At 39.9% G+C, this 16486-nt stretch overlaps 1 protein-coding gene across 5 annotated transcripts in view; it reads left to right on the top strand.

Moving 5' to 3' along the window:
• Positions 1-5918: 5918 nt before the first annotated feature.
• The window catches only part of tcf12 (transcription factor 12), a 79541-nt gene continuing 68973 nt past the window's right edge, over positions 5919-16486 (top strand). For 2 of the 5 annotated variants that reach the window (XM_038701240.1, XM_038701237.1), the window contains exons 1-3: positions 5921-6124; positions 6878-6966; positions 7207-7279. In XM_038701240.1, coding sequence (XP_038557168.1) covers positions 6895-6966; positions 7207-7279 — 145 coding nt within the window. In that variant the 5' untranslated portion in view covers positions 5921-6124; positions 6878-6894. Of the gene's footprint in view, positions 6125-6877; positions 6967-7206; positions 7280-16486 lie in introns of all 5 variants that reach the window. The other 3 variants (XM_038701242.1, XM_038701238.1, XM_038701239.1) reach the window with 3 other exon arrangements.

Here is a 16486-nt window from a genome sequence, read left to right as displayed (position 1 = left end):
TTATTGCTGCTGATATGGTAATAGACAGACACAGAACTCTTCAACAGAGGTGGAAAACCGAAACTGAAAACACTTGTGATCAGACAGAAATCTCACCATAAATCCACACAAATGTTAGCACAAATCTTCAGCACCTCTGATAAAGTGCAGTTCACAGCCACTTCAGAGGGAAACATCCTGGGGAGCAGAGAGACAAGTCAAACAGGCATCTCTGAGCAAGGAGGACAGAGACAGCAACAAGAGCGACAGGTGTCTGTGTTGCGGTCAGGTGTGTCATGTAATTCTCTCGCTACTTTGCGGAAACTGTTAACAGTTTATGTAGCAAATGAACTGACTGACAACAACTAACTTCACTGGCTTGATCTGCTAATACTCTGCTGCTTCATATATCAGTCATGTTATAAACAAACTACTCTATGTCCTTCCAAAACACAGATGAGGGGCAGTGACAACATAAATGCTTAGCGCCACAAAAAGGTGCATTATGTGTCAATAACATTTAGAAATGCTGTGGTGAAACAACAGTTGCTTGTTTTAGTGACTGGCATTATCGACTCTACTTTAATAAAGAACGGTCCAGTGTACCTTATGCTAAAGGAGATATGAAAGGAAGCACTAAAGCACCTTTCCTTAGCATTTAGAGAATTCGACCAGCTCTTACCCTGGCTGCCACTTAAGCCTAGTTTACATGACACGATTTTAAGCACACCTTGCAAGTTGCTGAGCTCGCCAGTTGTGTAGCGTGAACTACTCAATGACGTATCAAAGAGGCATCGCTGACGCCAGACAGATTTTTAGTATGCTAAATATCTGAAGCTGTCAGCTGACTCGAAATCCACAACCAGCCAAAGAGAGCAGGCAGCTGGCAGAGCACAGAAAATCCCTGCTGCCTGCGGGTGCTTATGCATTCTTTCACCCATTTAAGACTCCCGTCACAAGACAGCAAATCGTGTAGTGTGAACAGCACTGCGATCTGCCGGCACTGAAAGTCCTGTAGATTGCACTAGGCTTTAGATGTCATGTCATCCAGTCAGGAAGCAAAAAAAGACTATGACTGCAACCCTAGTTGCTATCGCCTACTGGGTTTTCCCGCCCTACTGTTCTGTGATTGGCTAGTCTGATTGCTGACACTTCGCCATGCATTACTTTTCCTGGTGTGATCGTGGCTTTAGTAGTTGTCTTTGTCTACGTTCAGACTGCAGGCCTTAATGCTCAATTCCAATTTTTTCCCCCAGATCTGATCTTTTTGTTTGACAGTTGACTAGGGATGCACTAAATGTTCGGCTACCAAAATTAATCGGCCGGCAGACACTGCTGAATTGTCTCGTAGCACATCCTCTCCATCTGTGGCTGAATTCTTAGAAAAGGCAACAAACGGTCTGACCCGCTTTGAGTGTTTCTTTCACTCATTTATGAGAAGGCAATTAAGCTAGCCGCCCCAAAATTTGGAGTGCACACGTCTTCAAGCCTTTATGGTAAATCCACTGAAACGGACCAGTGCGAGCTGACAGGCGGGTTAGCGACTTTTTCCTGTCATTTTCTGTCTTTACAAAGAGAAGTGTTGCAGTATGAGAGTCCTACCTGAAGAGAAGCTATGAAGTCTTCATGTTGCGTGATAGGAGAACCACATACAGCATTATTTGTAAAATTGGGTTGGACTTGATGAGTTTAGCGCGAGGATACACATGTGTCTGGTTTTCAAAATAAGGTGTCTATACAGGAGAGAAATAAGATTAAGTGGATTATATTAACAGAAAGTATAAAACATATTACATGTGTCCATTAATAGTAAATGGACTGTAAACTTCCATCACCACAACTGAGGGCCTGTCTCTCCATTCATTTGATTGGACAATAGAAAAAAAACGCGAATGACACTGCCAATAGAAAACATTAAAATAGGCAAGAAAACAAAAAACGCATTCTGTCTGATCCCAGCCTTAGACAGTTTGGGGATATTTTAAACAGATTATGAGTTTTTCTCTCATCACTCTCTACCTCCCCTGCTTGTATGTGTCGCCGGTTGTTGGCACAGTGTAACATTGGTATCCCGTATACAAAACCTATTGTGAGAATAGTGCAAAGCTTTAAGACACCACGTCACACATCACACACACAAGACTCTTCAGCAAGCTAGCTATAAGAAGAAGCTAGCTCAGTATTCTTAGTATGGATTTAAAGAGAGAGGCTGCAAAGAGGCTGCAAAGAGGCTGCAAAGAGACCGAAAAGACGCTTTTGGAGAAAGTGAGGAAGAGCAAAAGAGAGAGTGACTGAGGCAAGAGACCGGACTAGAGTAAAACGTATGCAGGACAGATACCGAGTTGACCTTCTTGCTGTTGGACTAGAAAGTAATAACTTATTAGCTGGTTTGCTATGTCTTGTCTTTGCCTGTGTTAGCAAAGTTGTCGACTCCAGATAAATCAGCCAGAGATTCCATAGACAGAGTTTTAGACGCTGGCTATAAATCTCGAGTTATCAAGCAGTCAACTACTGAGACAGGCTGAGCAGGTGGGAAGTATTGCATTTTTTCAGCGACGTAACAAGCTGGCCAATCACAACACTGCAGCACAAGTGTTGATGCAAATCTGGTGGGGAAAAAAATAATGCTAACCTTCTCTGTCGCTACGGTTTCTCTGCCCTTCAGCTCTGGCAATCATTGCTTATTGACGTGTGTGCCGCACGGGAATGTCGCCACAGATACCAGATTTAAAAACTCCAATACATTGCGAAATACAGAGAGGCAACACCAAAGATGCAAGCTGGTATTAAACCTCAAATACGAGGGTTAGGGCCACTTGGTTTATTTGCCATTTACAGAGCCAGGGCAGTGTACAAACACCAAATTCTTTCTCAGCGCACATACATAAAGGACAACTGGTGGACCATGAGGAGACATTTGCTGAATTTGACCAAAAGAAGTGTATTGAATTCGCATACCCCACCTTTTGACAGGCGGCATAACACCGGAAACAGTGAAGTACCCTTGACTGCAATGTGCAGATTGGGGTGGTGATCACTGTGGGCCCCGCCCACATGAAAGACACCCGCATGCACAGAAGAATATTACCACATCACACGTAGAATGCTTTTGTACGGAAGTAAACAAAGAGGCCAGGGCTCGCGCTCATGACAGGCTGAATGTGCTGTGTACATGAAGTTATAGCAGCTCCTGTTAAGAGATAATGCGGGAGAGTTATATATCATCTTTACTAAAACAACATAACACAGTTTAAACAATTAACACAGACAAAAACAAGGTTTGACAACTCATCACACATGGCTTCACTCGTGCTCCACAAAAGAGGCAAAGACTTTAAAATTCCTGTTGTCAACTGCCTCCATCTTTTGTTTATACGGGGCTTCTGGGAAGTTCAGCGTGGGCGGGGTCAAACGTTTAACACCGCCCCGATATGCACAGTCAGGGGCTTCTCCAAACACTCACTTGAGCAAAGTTACCAACAAACAAAAAATGTGCAGGAAGTAGGAGAGGCAACAATTTTTGTTTCATTAATCAACTCCCTTGATGGAGATGTCTAACACATACACGAAATCTCACGTTGGTCCACCGCCTAACGATAATCACTTCAACATTATATCGATATATAGAATAGTAGCCTAATATGGATCGTGTGCACTGGTGAAGTAATGTGGCAACAAGCCATAGCCTACAACATATAAATTATTAGCTAATAACAATATATTAAATTGATTTGCAGTAGCCTACTGTTAGCTTATCTGTCCAAAAGGATGTGTCGGTTTTTATGGGTTAGGGTTAGGGATAGGTAGGCTAATAAAAATGTGATTAATTTAATTAAAAACATTAGGTCTGTCTAGTATGTAATATTTAAGTTTCTCTGCAGTTCTAGCTGGTCTATAAGCGCTCTCCATCCTGTAAAATTCCACACCAATATTTACCCTGTTTTACACCTCTTGTTCCATAATCTAATGCTTGTTTCACCCCTACGTTTGCGCTTTACGGGCACAGTTTCTGAGACGGGACGCGCGGTAAGCGTCAGTAAACAGGAGAGTTGCTGACTTCAACTTCCTCTGACGTAGCATCAGTGAATGAATGAAACGCACCGTTACCTTGAATACAGTTACGGATTTCTTTGGGTTTGAACACTGTTGGATACATTTGGAATAATGTACATAACTTTTCAAAATATATAACATAGTTCGAGTCGTTGTTAGACATTTAATATGTAAATGTTATAACGTTATATTAGCCTATAGGCCTACCTTGAGGTCCCGTATGGTGGGGCCTTCTCCAAATGAGTTCAAGAGATAAGTCTGCGACGTCTCCATCAGTCCGTACACTCTTTTCTTCTTTGAACTTTCTCCACCTTGTGATGCTGTAAGATATGTTTATCCTTTTACTCACAGACGCTCGCTTTCCTTTTTTGCCCTCAGACCTTCCTCGGATCGACGCACTGGTTTCGATTTTTTCACCATTGTCTGATTAATATCAGAGGGTTGTTTTCGTCCGTTGTTTTGCCGTTAAGAAAATGTCCGTTATTTATTAATTTCTTTAAATAGAGCTAATAAACTTACTAACAACAAGCTTGTTTTCAAATGCCCACCTTATTTCCGCCAACAGCAACAGCACATCTGGCCTGAGACCTTCACAATAAAAGCATAATCTCAACTAAAGTTAGCTGTCACAATTTAGCCTACATGTGGCACAAATGCACACATTTATGTCATAATACTCCTCATAGTCTGTAGCCTACTTCTGTACTTAAAAAAACTAATGGGCTACAGTAGAGCATACAACAAATCCAAATTAAAATAAGGACAGGGAGTTTTTTTCATGAAAAGTTATTCTTGACTCATTACACTGTGTTAAAGTTATGTCTTTTAATTTGACGGTGTTGATTGAGTTTAACTTGACAGTGTTTATTGAGCTAAACATACTGAATGGCTAGCAAGAGTCAGTAATGAATAAATAAATAACAATGTCTGCTGTTTCCTGAAAGTTTAGAGATCAGCAAATATTTCACACTAAAAGAATTTGCAGGACACATACAGTGTATTAAAATGTGTGTAGTTCTTTGGCTTGGTAGGATTTTAAAAATACAACAAGCATTGTTTCAAATTTATGTCATTAATGAAACAATCCAAATAAAATGTTCAGTACATGTATACATGATTTCCTGTGAACATTAGGCGGATCCACCTGCGATTAACCTACAGCATGCAAATACACTGAATGGCTATTACTGGAAAAAAATGAAATGCCAGCCATAAAATTATAATGTCTAGTTGCAATCAATAAACTTAATGCTGTAGGACTAATGGACTAGCAGGCCTAAAGGAAGGTGTATGATCCCAATATGACTGAAACAGTTACAGAGGTTCAAACATTGTTGAAAAAACAAAACACTAGGTGATTTATTATATTATTATAACACATCTTGTACTAAAATTGCAAACACTGAATGAGCTGGACAAAGTTTTGAGAACAACTTCAGGTCCTTCTGCAGTCTAATTACCAAATCCAATAGCAGTGAACATAGGCCTTTGGGGGCCACTTGGGGCCTGGGGCCCTGCAGACAGTAGCACACTTTGCCTGGCTTTACACCCAGCTTTGCTTATGTCCCTCTGCTGCATGAAAGGACATTTATTTTGCCAACATGAAGAAACAGCTTTTTTTAAAAGCCTATGGGCAGCTGCTTTAAGAATACAACAATCATGGCTTGCTTTGAATATAAAACTTGTTTAAAATGAATGCATCATATTGCATTTTTTCAGGCATTCAAATGTACATATTACTGTGATGCTGCAGCTCATTAGTATTCATTAAATGCACCTGCAGTGGTATTAAAACAGAGATAAACATCAGCGTGACCCCACACAGTGCGTGCTTACTCCCGCAGCATCTCCCGCTGTGTGGGACCATCATGTCACTGCTCGGCGGAGGGATACAATAACCAGTGTCATCGTGGTGCTGAGGCTCTCGCAAAGCAAAAAATGTCTGCCTAAGGGAAACTCGTAACTGATATATATATAGAGGATATTTTCCCAGGTATTGGCGTTTAAACCCATATTTCGCTCTTTTGAGGCGTTCAGCAAGAAAGCGAGTCTTCACCAGATCACCCTAGTCGGGATTTTAATCGGAAAAAAGGTAAAATATCAGAGGGAGTTTGCTGAAAGGCGTTCGGACCAGTGAAAGAAGTTGGGAGTTGAGAAAGACCCATCATTGCGTTTTGTATTCTGGAGCTGAGGGATTGTCACTTGCAACATTTGTTTGTCTATGTTACTTATTTTGACCCAGTGTGTAATTTATGTTTCTGACGCTCGCACGGCACATTCCTCTCTGTACTAATGTCTACAGTGACTATAAAACCGCTGCAGCTGGTTGCAGCTCGCTAGCTCCTTTCAATGCATATGAACCAGCGACTACAGCTAGCGTTAGCCAGCTAGCTAAGTGACGTTAGGCGCCTCCGCTAACCATCGTTAAGCTTCTATAAAATAGGACTTACCACACAAATCACTGACATTAACATGGTCAGTGACAGCCTAATAGGCTACATAAATGTCTTACCACTAGTGAGAAACACTGTTACTGCAATAATGCTGCAGGTCAGAGCGCCCCCACCTTATCTCTCTTTTTAAATCAACGCAGTGAAGGGAAAAGCAACTAAACGTGTGCGAACTAAATGTTCGCACCATTTGATCAATTACAATGTATCCAGGCTGCCAGTGTCTCTATTTGAATCAGCGCCAGAGACAACTTTCCTTCACAGTGCTGGTTTTTATTCTGCATCCATAACAAACACCTCTCGTGGCATTGGTCGTGTCCTGTGGCACACCGTCCGTCCCCCGCTGCTGAATAAAGCAGCAGAGATGTGACCTGATGGACTGTGTCTTTCTGCAGGTTTCTAGATCGCAAGGATGAATCCTCAGCAGCGGATTGCCGCTCTCGGAACAGACAAGGAATTAAGTGACCTGCTGGATTTTAGTGCGGTAGGATGTCTTTTATTACTACCTCTTGCTGCTTTTGCAGCTCTGATTATCTTAGAGCTGTGAGCCCCAAATAGGCTAAAACATGACTAATTGACTAAACTGATTTTACAAAACTATGCTTGATTTTTGAAAATCAGTGGCAGCTTCCAGGATAATTGCAGCTGATCATCAGAATGGTTGCGTTTACACTGTTGGGTCTTTTCTCTAATTGTAGGTTTGTGTCCCTTTTCTTCCCTTCAGATGTTCTCTCCACCTGTAAGCGGAGGGAAAAACAGGCCCACCACACTTGGAAGCAGTCAGTTCAGTGCAGCAGGTAGGACGCTGATAATGGTCTTAGTTCTCAGTCTCTCATTGCATGTGATTCTTTCCCCCTCCTCTGTGCTTGTGTCCCTGCGCTTTTCACATCTGGTGCTTGAAACATAAGCTCTCCTCCTGGAATTATAGTGGACCGGGGTAGTAAAGAACAAAGAACACAGTTTAGGTCATAGACATGTGCAAATGTTATATTATATAATTACCATCACGGTGTAAAACATTGAACGCTTACATTACTGTCCGATTAATAAATAAGGCATAAATCAGGCATGTTTTGGCTGCTTTCAACAAGGTCTGTTGTTAAGTGTTATTATGAGGGTTTGCTGTGAGGTGTGTTTGAGGCAACATTTGAATCAGGTTAATAAAAATGTCTGATTGAGATTCTTGTAAACACAATCTGAATTGTCTTTCCCACAAATTACTGTCCTTTATTTATGAACGTCTTTATTGTTGAACACGTTTGTGGATGGTTTTGTTGTAATGACAAGAGTTCAGATTCCCTGCTTCTGGATCGCTTCCTAGCCCTAAATGCTGCAGGACATTAATCCGAGGCACATCTATTGTCTGATGTGCTACTAGAGAAAGTCAACAATCCAGCATTATGTTTTCTGAAAGCATGTTTTGTGTGCATCCACAAAGCCTCGTTGTAGTCACTAATCTGTGAAATGAAAAACACACACTTAGTGAAAACTGAACGAAAAGACAAAGAAATGAGAACAGAGCTGTCACTCATGAACTTTGGAGTTGTGAGGATGAATGTTAGAATACCTACTCATTCAAGTGAGGAGGACGTGTATGTGTGTGTGTGTGAGAGAGTGTGTTTGTGCTCTTTTAAGTAAAACAAATGATAAGCAAACTTGTCAAACTGATGTGGATTTTGTAGTAAAGTCACACCTTCCTGGTGAGGTTCCCAGAAAGATGTTTAATGTATTAATGACACAAATGCTTCAGACTATCATTGTTCTGGATGTTTTTTTATCATCACATTAGAGGTTTTCATTAAGCTGTTGACAAAACATTAGATACACATTTTAATATGGTGCAACAACAACACTAACTGCAGTCTCAAAAATTGTTGTGGAGCTGAACCAACTCCTTTTGACTGTCACTTGTGCGATCTGAGACCTCGATCATCATTGCTGTGTGCTTTATGATTCAACACAGTAAGATGTGAACAACATGTGGGCCTTTGCACTCGGTGACTTTTGTAAAACAGACAAGCATCAGCACAGTGCTTTTTGTTTGGGGCAGAAAAGAGTTGTAGACTGTCAGGAGAGCTGTGGTGTTGCAGCCAGAGCTCATTGTCATTTCTGGTGTCGTCTGGTGACCAGCTTTGTCCTTTAGAAACGTAACAAAGTGAAAATGTGGGCTTCCAACAAAAAGTATTTTAAAATGTTTTGGACAGCAAGGAAAAAAAGATGCTTAAACTAATTCAAGTTAATGGTCAACTTTTAAATAATCTGCTATAAATCTTAGTTACAACTGTATAATAACAATATTTTCTCTAAATTCTCAGCCTATATATTGTTTATTTTTATTTTTCCAAATATTAACTGTCTGTATGATGTGAATTAAAAACTTAGACCTTATTGGTAAATGTATAGTTAAGCAGCCATAATTGATCATTTTGGGTGATGCAGTATTGCATTCACTTATGATGGTTTACTTAATGGTGGATACAGTGTTGTAAGTGAAACACTGATGAACAAGATTTGCATAGCTTTTCTTTGGTATGATCAGAGTCCTATTGCTTTCTTCTGAATTACAGTGTGAAGTAAAATGGCTGTCAAAGCAATGGCAGTTGAATACTTTGACTTGTGGCTTGCTGCTCTTTTCAGGTTCAAAGATGAGTTAGTATGGTAATGAAAGGAATGAGTGTTGTTTTTTTATTTTTTAGTGTTTTTTTGCCATTGATCTTGATCCAGGGTGCCAGTAACTCGAACAAACACTCGAAACAAATCACCCTACATACCTTTTTTCTGAATGGATTATGACTTCAGGAGGTTCATATTATGGCCCGACCTATATTGGACTTTTTAGGTAGATACTGATATTTTGTTGTTAAAGAAATCTATAGCTGCTTTCACACAAAGATCCCGCAATAAACGTGGAAAGAATGTTTCGCTCATTCTTAATGAACAACATATTCCGACATAATCCCACAACCGTGTATGCTTTCACTTAGTGATCCGTCTTTCCGGGTCAGACCGTGTGAAAAAAAAAATAGCCAGCATATCGGCGTAATAATCCCCAGAAAATAAGGCAGTGTCTGCATCTGCAAGCTTACATTTCAGCGTAGGTATGTACACAAATTATGCTAAATTAATCCTTTTATCATGTAAGAAGTTACGATGTCAGTTGCTCCACTTTACAGTGTATCAAGGCCTGTAAATCCCCCCCCTCCCCCCTCCCCCCCCAGCCTACTGTGTCTCTGATCCTCGAGGTAGTCGAAGAAGCACTCACATAAGTGATTGTGAACATAAGGCAAGTGAGTGTGCAGGCAGAAGTGTGGAAATTGCAGGGAAAGAGAGTTTGGATTATTGCATCTCAGCTGGGCATAGCCAGATAATTGAGGCAGAGTGGGACTGGCAAGACCCTTCAAAAGTGTGCCAGAGAAGAGAGATGGATTGGAAAAAAACACCCAAAGTGGCTCTAACAGAGAATTCATCATTTCTCCCTTCCAGCTGTGTTGATGATGCAAATTTGATGAGGCTATTGACTCGTTAGTGTAGTGGGGCTGCGGATGGCTGCTGTTGAAAGGCAAATTTTCACTAAGTGGTCTGTATTGGTACATCTGTTAGCTGTGACCAGCAGCTAGTGTGGATTGGTTTGTCAGTCGGTTGGGTCCTAAAATAAACAGCTACAACTTTGAGTTCAGCCTGGTGGGTAAAACAAAGACACGTCACAACGGAGGGTGCAGTCCCATGTGATGGGAGTCACTTCTCAAACTGGTTACAAATAGAGCTGCAACGATTAATCGATTAGTTGTTAACTCTAAAATTAATTGCCCACTATTTTGATCATCAATTAATCGGTTTGAGTAATTTTTAAAGAAAAATTCTTGGATTGCATGTTCTCCTGTGTCTGCGTGGGTTTTCTCCGGGTGCTCCGTTTTCCTCCACCATCAAAAACATGTTAGGTTCTCTAGTCAGTGCCATTGAACAGTGCCACTGGCTCACTTTTTGACTGTAAAATAAAGAATAAAAAATAGTTAACAATAAATTATTTTGTGAAAATTGAGAGTTGCTATATGTACAGCTTTTTTGAATTGCTTAAGTTAATTTTACTAATAAACGCTCATTGTAAATTTACTGTACTTTATGGTGGCTATGGACACTGGAGATACAGCGTATGCCGGCATGCACTGACAAATTTATTTTCTATTCTGGTAACACCTTTTTTGTCTCTTTGTCTGTTTCTTGGTGATTTCTTTCTATAAGTGTTCAAAAAGTACATCAACTCTGTGTGTTTGGTTCTTCTCAGTCCAGTTTTAACTTCACATTTATTATTTGTATACATGCGCTTGATGCAGTCACTGGTTTTACCATTAGTACTACTCTCAGTTCATATATACTGGAAGCCATTATGCCAAATAAAGCCAAAAGCTCTGTATGCTAGGATGTGTATTGAATTTGTTTATACAGACTGTGAATGTGGTCTCTGGTGTGACAAAGTGGCATAAAGCTGACATGATTTAAGTGTAATGTACGTTTAGGTAGCAGGTCTGAAACTAACTAATTGCAGTAGTTACACACATATATATTTTCTTATTCTCATCAAACGTATGTAATGGCTCTCCATCAGAGCATTTGCATTTAAGGATGATTCATTTATTTTGGGTCGTAGGAAATGTATTTGTGCTGGGAATCAGGTTAATTAGTTCTTAAATGACTGACATTTTTCATTTCTCATTTTAGTCAAGATGCCACCCGGACCAGAAGCCCCCCTTTTTTCTCTCTATCTCTTTCGCATCCTTTTTTGGCTTGTAGTTTTTTCTGCCAACTGTTGTGTGACGGGAAGTATGTAATCTGAATTGGATTTTATAGATTTAATCCTCAATCAAACTCATCTGTTCATAGATGAAGTTGACCCTTGTGTCTGAATGTATTTAATTACGTTTAAGAGTCTACAGGATGCATTTTAAAACACCAGTTAGGTTTCTGTGTGAAGTTCTACTTTGCTGTATGTCCTCAGTGAAATTGTTTGGCCAGTTATTATAAATATGTAATACTTGTATTGTCTGGTTTACATGTTGGGGGTTTTGACTAATTTTCACTTTTTTTCGTTGCACTCTAAATGTCTGTATTATCAGAGCCAATTTGATTTTTATCTGTATTGTCCCTCTCTCTGTCTTTACTTCATTTATCACATACAATTTCACATTCAAATTCAATTCAACACTAATAAAACCAAACCTCTATTGTTGGGTATTTTATTGGCAAATCATAAAAAGTTCCAATTCTCATGACTAAAAAAAAAACAGATGTAGAGATTCTATGTACTGTATGTATTAATTGATATCAGCAACAATAAAGACACTAGTAAGTTGATAATTTAATACACAATATGTGCTATGGGGATGTGGGGTGCTATGACCCTTTTTTTTAAACAAATGACCCAAAAGGGGCAAACATCAAGTTATATAGACTGACGGGTAACTCACTGATTGGACAGTTATGTTGATCCTGCATCATCATTGCTACATGGACCCACGCGGGGAAATCAGAATCACAAAGAGGAATATGCTATGGTGATAATAGATACACATAGACAAACATACAGTTGACATAAATAAATGAATAAATATAATTACGAATATGTGCAATATGGCAGTTGTTTGCATTGATATGCAAATGAAATGGTAACTGCAAGTGATGCTGCACTTTAATGTTCCTTATGTGTGTGTGTGTTTATGTTCTGTGGTGTCACAAAGAAATAACTGATCATGACTATTATTACTATTACGACTACAAATTAACCACATGTTATGAATAAAGACAAATGGGTAGTGACACTACGAAAAAGAGGCATCTTGTAACTATAGTAAACAGGAAAACTCTCTGTTTTTTTGGGGTATGACATCACGCAGTATCCCTGTTGGTGAAAATTGCGAATGAACGACCTTTTTTTTGCCCAATGTAAGTAACCTGAAGGTTTTGTAATGCTTCAGTCCATGTTGTATGAGATTTCATCAGGAGTAATTCATCAGGGTCACTGAAACTGAAAGTCTTATTTTGTTTATAAGGACAAGGTCTTAGTCTTTCTGTTAACAGCCTTTTGCTCAATCTGGAGACTGGGGAAGGTGCAGCTGTTTATGAATGACCCAGCAGAGACAGTGAGAAAGGAGTGTTCATCTGCGCTGTCCATCAAACCATCACCACAGGTTTACTGGATATTTATACATGTATGGATAAGGATGGCGTCATTATTACACCATTTTTGAAATATTTCTCTTCGATGCTATGCATAGAATATGTTATGATGTTTCACCTCCATAACCAAGGTCACTCTTTTGAATCATGCCTGTGCACACGCACCTAAAAAAGCCACCTATTAGGAGTTTCCTTCAGGCCACAGGTTTTATGTTTATGGTTTTTTATTTATATATACAAAGAAAGGCGTTATAACGAATAGATGTTAAATTAAATTAGCCAAACATGCAAATTCTACAAATCCATATTAGTTCACTTTTATTTGTTTTATTGAAAATACAGATCAGATGTTCGAGAATATTAAATGTTTCTTGTACCTCTCTTAATTAATTTCGCAGAATAATCACAAATGAAAGTGTTTAGGATATGTGGTCTACCCTCTGTGATTTAAACAGTGAGGATGGCACAACAGCGCAACAACCTACAGCCTCCAAAGTGACAAAACAGTTGAACCAACACCGCTCTAAAACAGTGTCAATAAAAGTGGAACATTATTAGGGTAGGATTTATTGCAGGACTGTTTTATTAGACTGCTTGTGTCTAGGTGTACCTAATAACCTGCCAACTGAGTGCATGTTCATCAAATATTTGCCAGCTTTGTCTACATGCAGTTTGGGCAGGTAGGGTACAGTTGAACCTGAGGTTTTTCTGATGCTTTGAAGCTTACAAAAAAAATACAGTTGCTGAGAATGTGTGGCTGTAAAACCAAAACAATGAGCTAAAAGAGGCTAAACACCTCAGTAGGGCTGGGTGATAATTCCACACATAGTCATTTGATTCATTGTTCATACCAAAGTATTGATTACAACTTTGAGTGTGCTGTGTGTGAGAAGGAAATTGATGTCCTTTTCCTGTTGTAGGATTTTGTGCATCTTTGCAGCGTTGGTTCTCCCAATTCATTAGACCTGAATTACAGCCAGTGGTGTTGTGTTTCCCTCCCCTTTTGCCTCTTGTGTCAGTGTGTAATTTTATTGTGCTGCCTCGTCTGTGCTTGGAGAAGAGAGGGGACCCTTGAGCCCTGGTGGAACATGGTAATCGGACGAGATGACAGGCGGGGGCCCAGAGAGCAAAAGACTGACCATTGTTACATTCAGTGTGTAAAAGGCCTCAGTTGGGCTACAATATGTCACATTGGTGTTGTCACAGTAACAAAAATTAGACACGTGCTCTTAGACACACATATAGAAGCTGAATTGGTAGCACAAGTTGCTCTGTCAATGTTAGGAATGTGGATACATTTTGAAAGTGAGACGACTGACTATGTATTTCTTTAAACTATTGATAGTAATTATGAAGGACTTTTTAAAGAGGAAATGAATCTGCTGTGTGCTAGCAGCAAAACAACATGTTTGTCAAGGTGAAACTTATCTATAACTCTGTTCACTGGAGCATGATTTCTGGTTCGAGAAATGTCTCTGACTTTCTGGTTAAGTGTATAATTAGATTTCTGACTAAGAACTGATTGTCAGCATGACAACTGGAAATACATTTTGTATAATACTATAAAGCTACCATCTACAATGTCTACAAAATATCTAGAAAACTGATCACATCTCAGTTGGGTGTTTTACCTCAAAACCACATAAAGATTCCTTTTCATAATTTCTCTTTTATATTGAAGTGTTCGGTTTGAAACAAATACCCTTAGTGATACATAAGAAGTACCAGTTAAGGGCAATCCATAGCTATCGTCTGTCCAAGGACTAGTCCTTATGTTTTGATCTGTGTTTATACGATTTGCTTGCTTTTTGCTGCGCAGATTCTACTTCTGCTTTTATTGGAGTAGTTTGTTTCTGTCCCGTAAATTCTGTTTTTTGGATTGTATGCCCAACCTTGCTGCATGGAGGCACCTCAGTGCATATCATTTGTTAGATTTTAAAGTAAAAAATATTCCTAATATTGAAAAGTTTTATTTGTTGCTTGCTGTATTATTTTTTGGAGCATACACAATTTCTTTAAATCTGATATTTCTTTCATTTGAAGCTAAAAATGAACGGTATTGCATTTTGCTGAGACAGATGAAATTACAACAGAGACAATCAATAACTTTGGCTTTTACTGCAGCACAATATTGTTTCAAACAGCAAGAACAAATATGTTTACAGACTATATCACATAAATTAGATTCTAAAGATCAGATATTATATTTTTCAATATATGCCAGATGGTCTTTGCAGTTGGTTGGAGTTATTGATTTTATTTGTTTATCTGTTTGACTTTTGAAACATAGAGGTTTTCTTTAATTTAAAAATCTGTTTCATCAAGTTTTAGTGCTCAGCTGTTTGGAGTTAGCCTAGTATACATCAGTGCCAAGTCAGGAAGTTGTGTTTTGGTACAATGAAGCAAATAAAACAGTGCTTATTTTTTGCCATGATTTATGTAAAATGAGCAAAATGACACCATGGATAAAATTGTTTGTGTCATGCCCCTTTGAAGAGATTAATTAATCACTGTTCTTAGTCATTTCCTAACAGGAAAAAAACATAGTTAAAATCACTTTTCCATCGTGCCAGTTTTTAAGGGAGATGATTTGTCATTACTTCACTATTACAGTTTGTACTCTGGTCAGATGTTTAATCAGGCCTTAAATCAGAATCAGAATCAGTTTTATTGCAAACTAAGCTTACTTCTACACTTACAATAAACAGATAATATATAAAAATATTAAGGTCACAAAGTATAAACATTTTTAAGAGAATAGAACTCTCCTCAGAGTCCTGGAGGCATACAGGTCCTGAAGGGATGGTAGATTGCAGCCAACACCTTCTCTGCGAAGCAAATGATAAGGAGTAATATGACAGTGACAGCAGATGGTGATGGAGGAGGCGAAGCTAGACTAAGTGGTGATGGCGGTGTAGAAGTGCACAATCATTGTCTTTGACAGGTTAAACTTCTTCAACTGCCGCAGGAAGTGCAATGGTCAACCTCCCACCTGTAGGCCGTCTCATCCCCACCAGAGATCAGCCCAATGAGAGTGGTGTCATCCACAAACTCAAAGGTTGACGGACTGGTGGCTGGAGGTGCAGTGGTCGGTGTACAGGGAGAAGAACAGAGGGGAAAGAACGCAGCGTTTAGGGGATCTGGTGCTGATGGTCCGAGAGTGAGAAACATGTTTTCACAGCTTCTCTTGCTGCCTCCTGTCAGACAGGAAGTCTGTGATCGACTGCAGGTGGAGTCGTGGCACACTGGGAGAGCTTGTCCTGTCTGGCCGTTATGATGATGTTGAAAGAAGAGCTGATACCCACAAACACTATCCTGGCATACGTTCCTGATGAGTCCAGGTGCTGGAGGCAGAAGTGGGGTGCCATCTTTACTGCGTCAACGACAGACCTGTTGGCTCTGTAGGCGAACTGCAGGGGGTCCATGAGTGGGTCTGTGATGGACAGGGTGTCAGATCTGTAGTCACTGTGGTCTTGTGGTCTTTGTTTTTTTAGGGACAGGGATGATGATGTAGGATTAGAAGTAGGATGGCGTACGGCGTGTCTCCATTGAGGTGTTGTTGAAGATGTTTGAGAACACTAGAGACAGCTGATCGGCACAGTGCTTCAGTGTGGAGGGGGAGACAGAGTCTGGCCCAGCTGCATTGTGGGGGTTCTGCCTCCTGAATAGCTTGTTCACATCTCTCCCCAAGATGGAGAGGGTCCTTAGGGAGGGGGGACCCTTGGGGTGTTGTTGAAAGCCCCAGGCTCCTGATGAGGTGGGTGAGGTGGAGCTGGTGGTCAGGAGCTGATCAATGGAGTCACGGGGGATTGTGTCAGAAGTGTCTGAGCTGT

The sequence above is a fragment of the Micropterus salmoides genome, unplaced genomic scaffold, assembly GCF_014851395.1.
Source record: "Micropterus salmoides isolate LMB-PRFRI ecotype aquatic unplaced genomic scaffold, ASM1485139v1 Ms_hic_scaffold_6, whole genome shotgun sequence".
Taxonomy (NCBI): domain Eukaryota; kingdom Metazoa; phylum Chordata; class Actinopteri; order Centrarchiformes; family Centrarchidae; genus Micropterus; species Micropterus salmoides.
The sequence above is the reverse complement of the archived record's forward strand: the minus strand, read 5'-3'. Positions and strand labels throughout refer to the sequence as shown.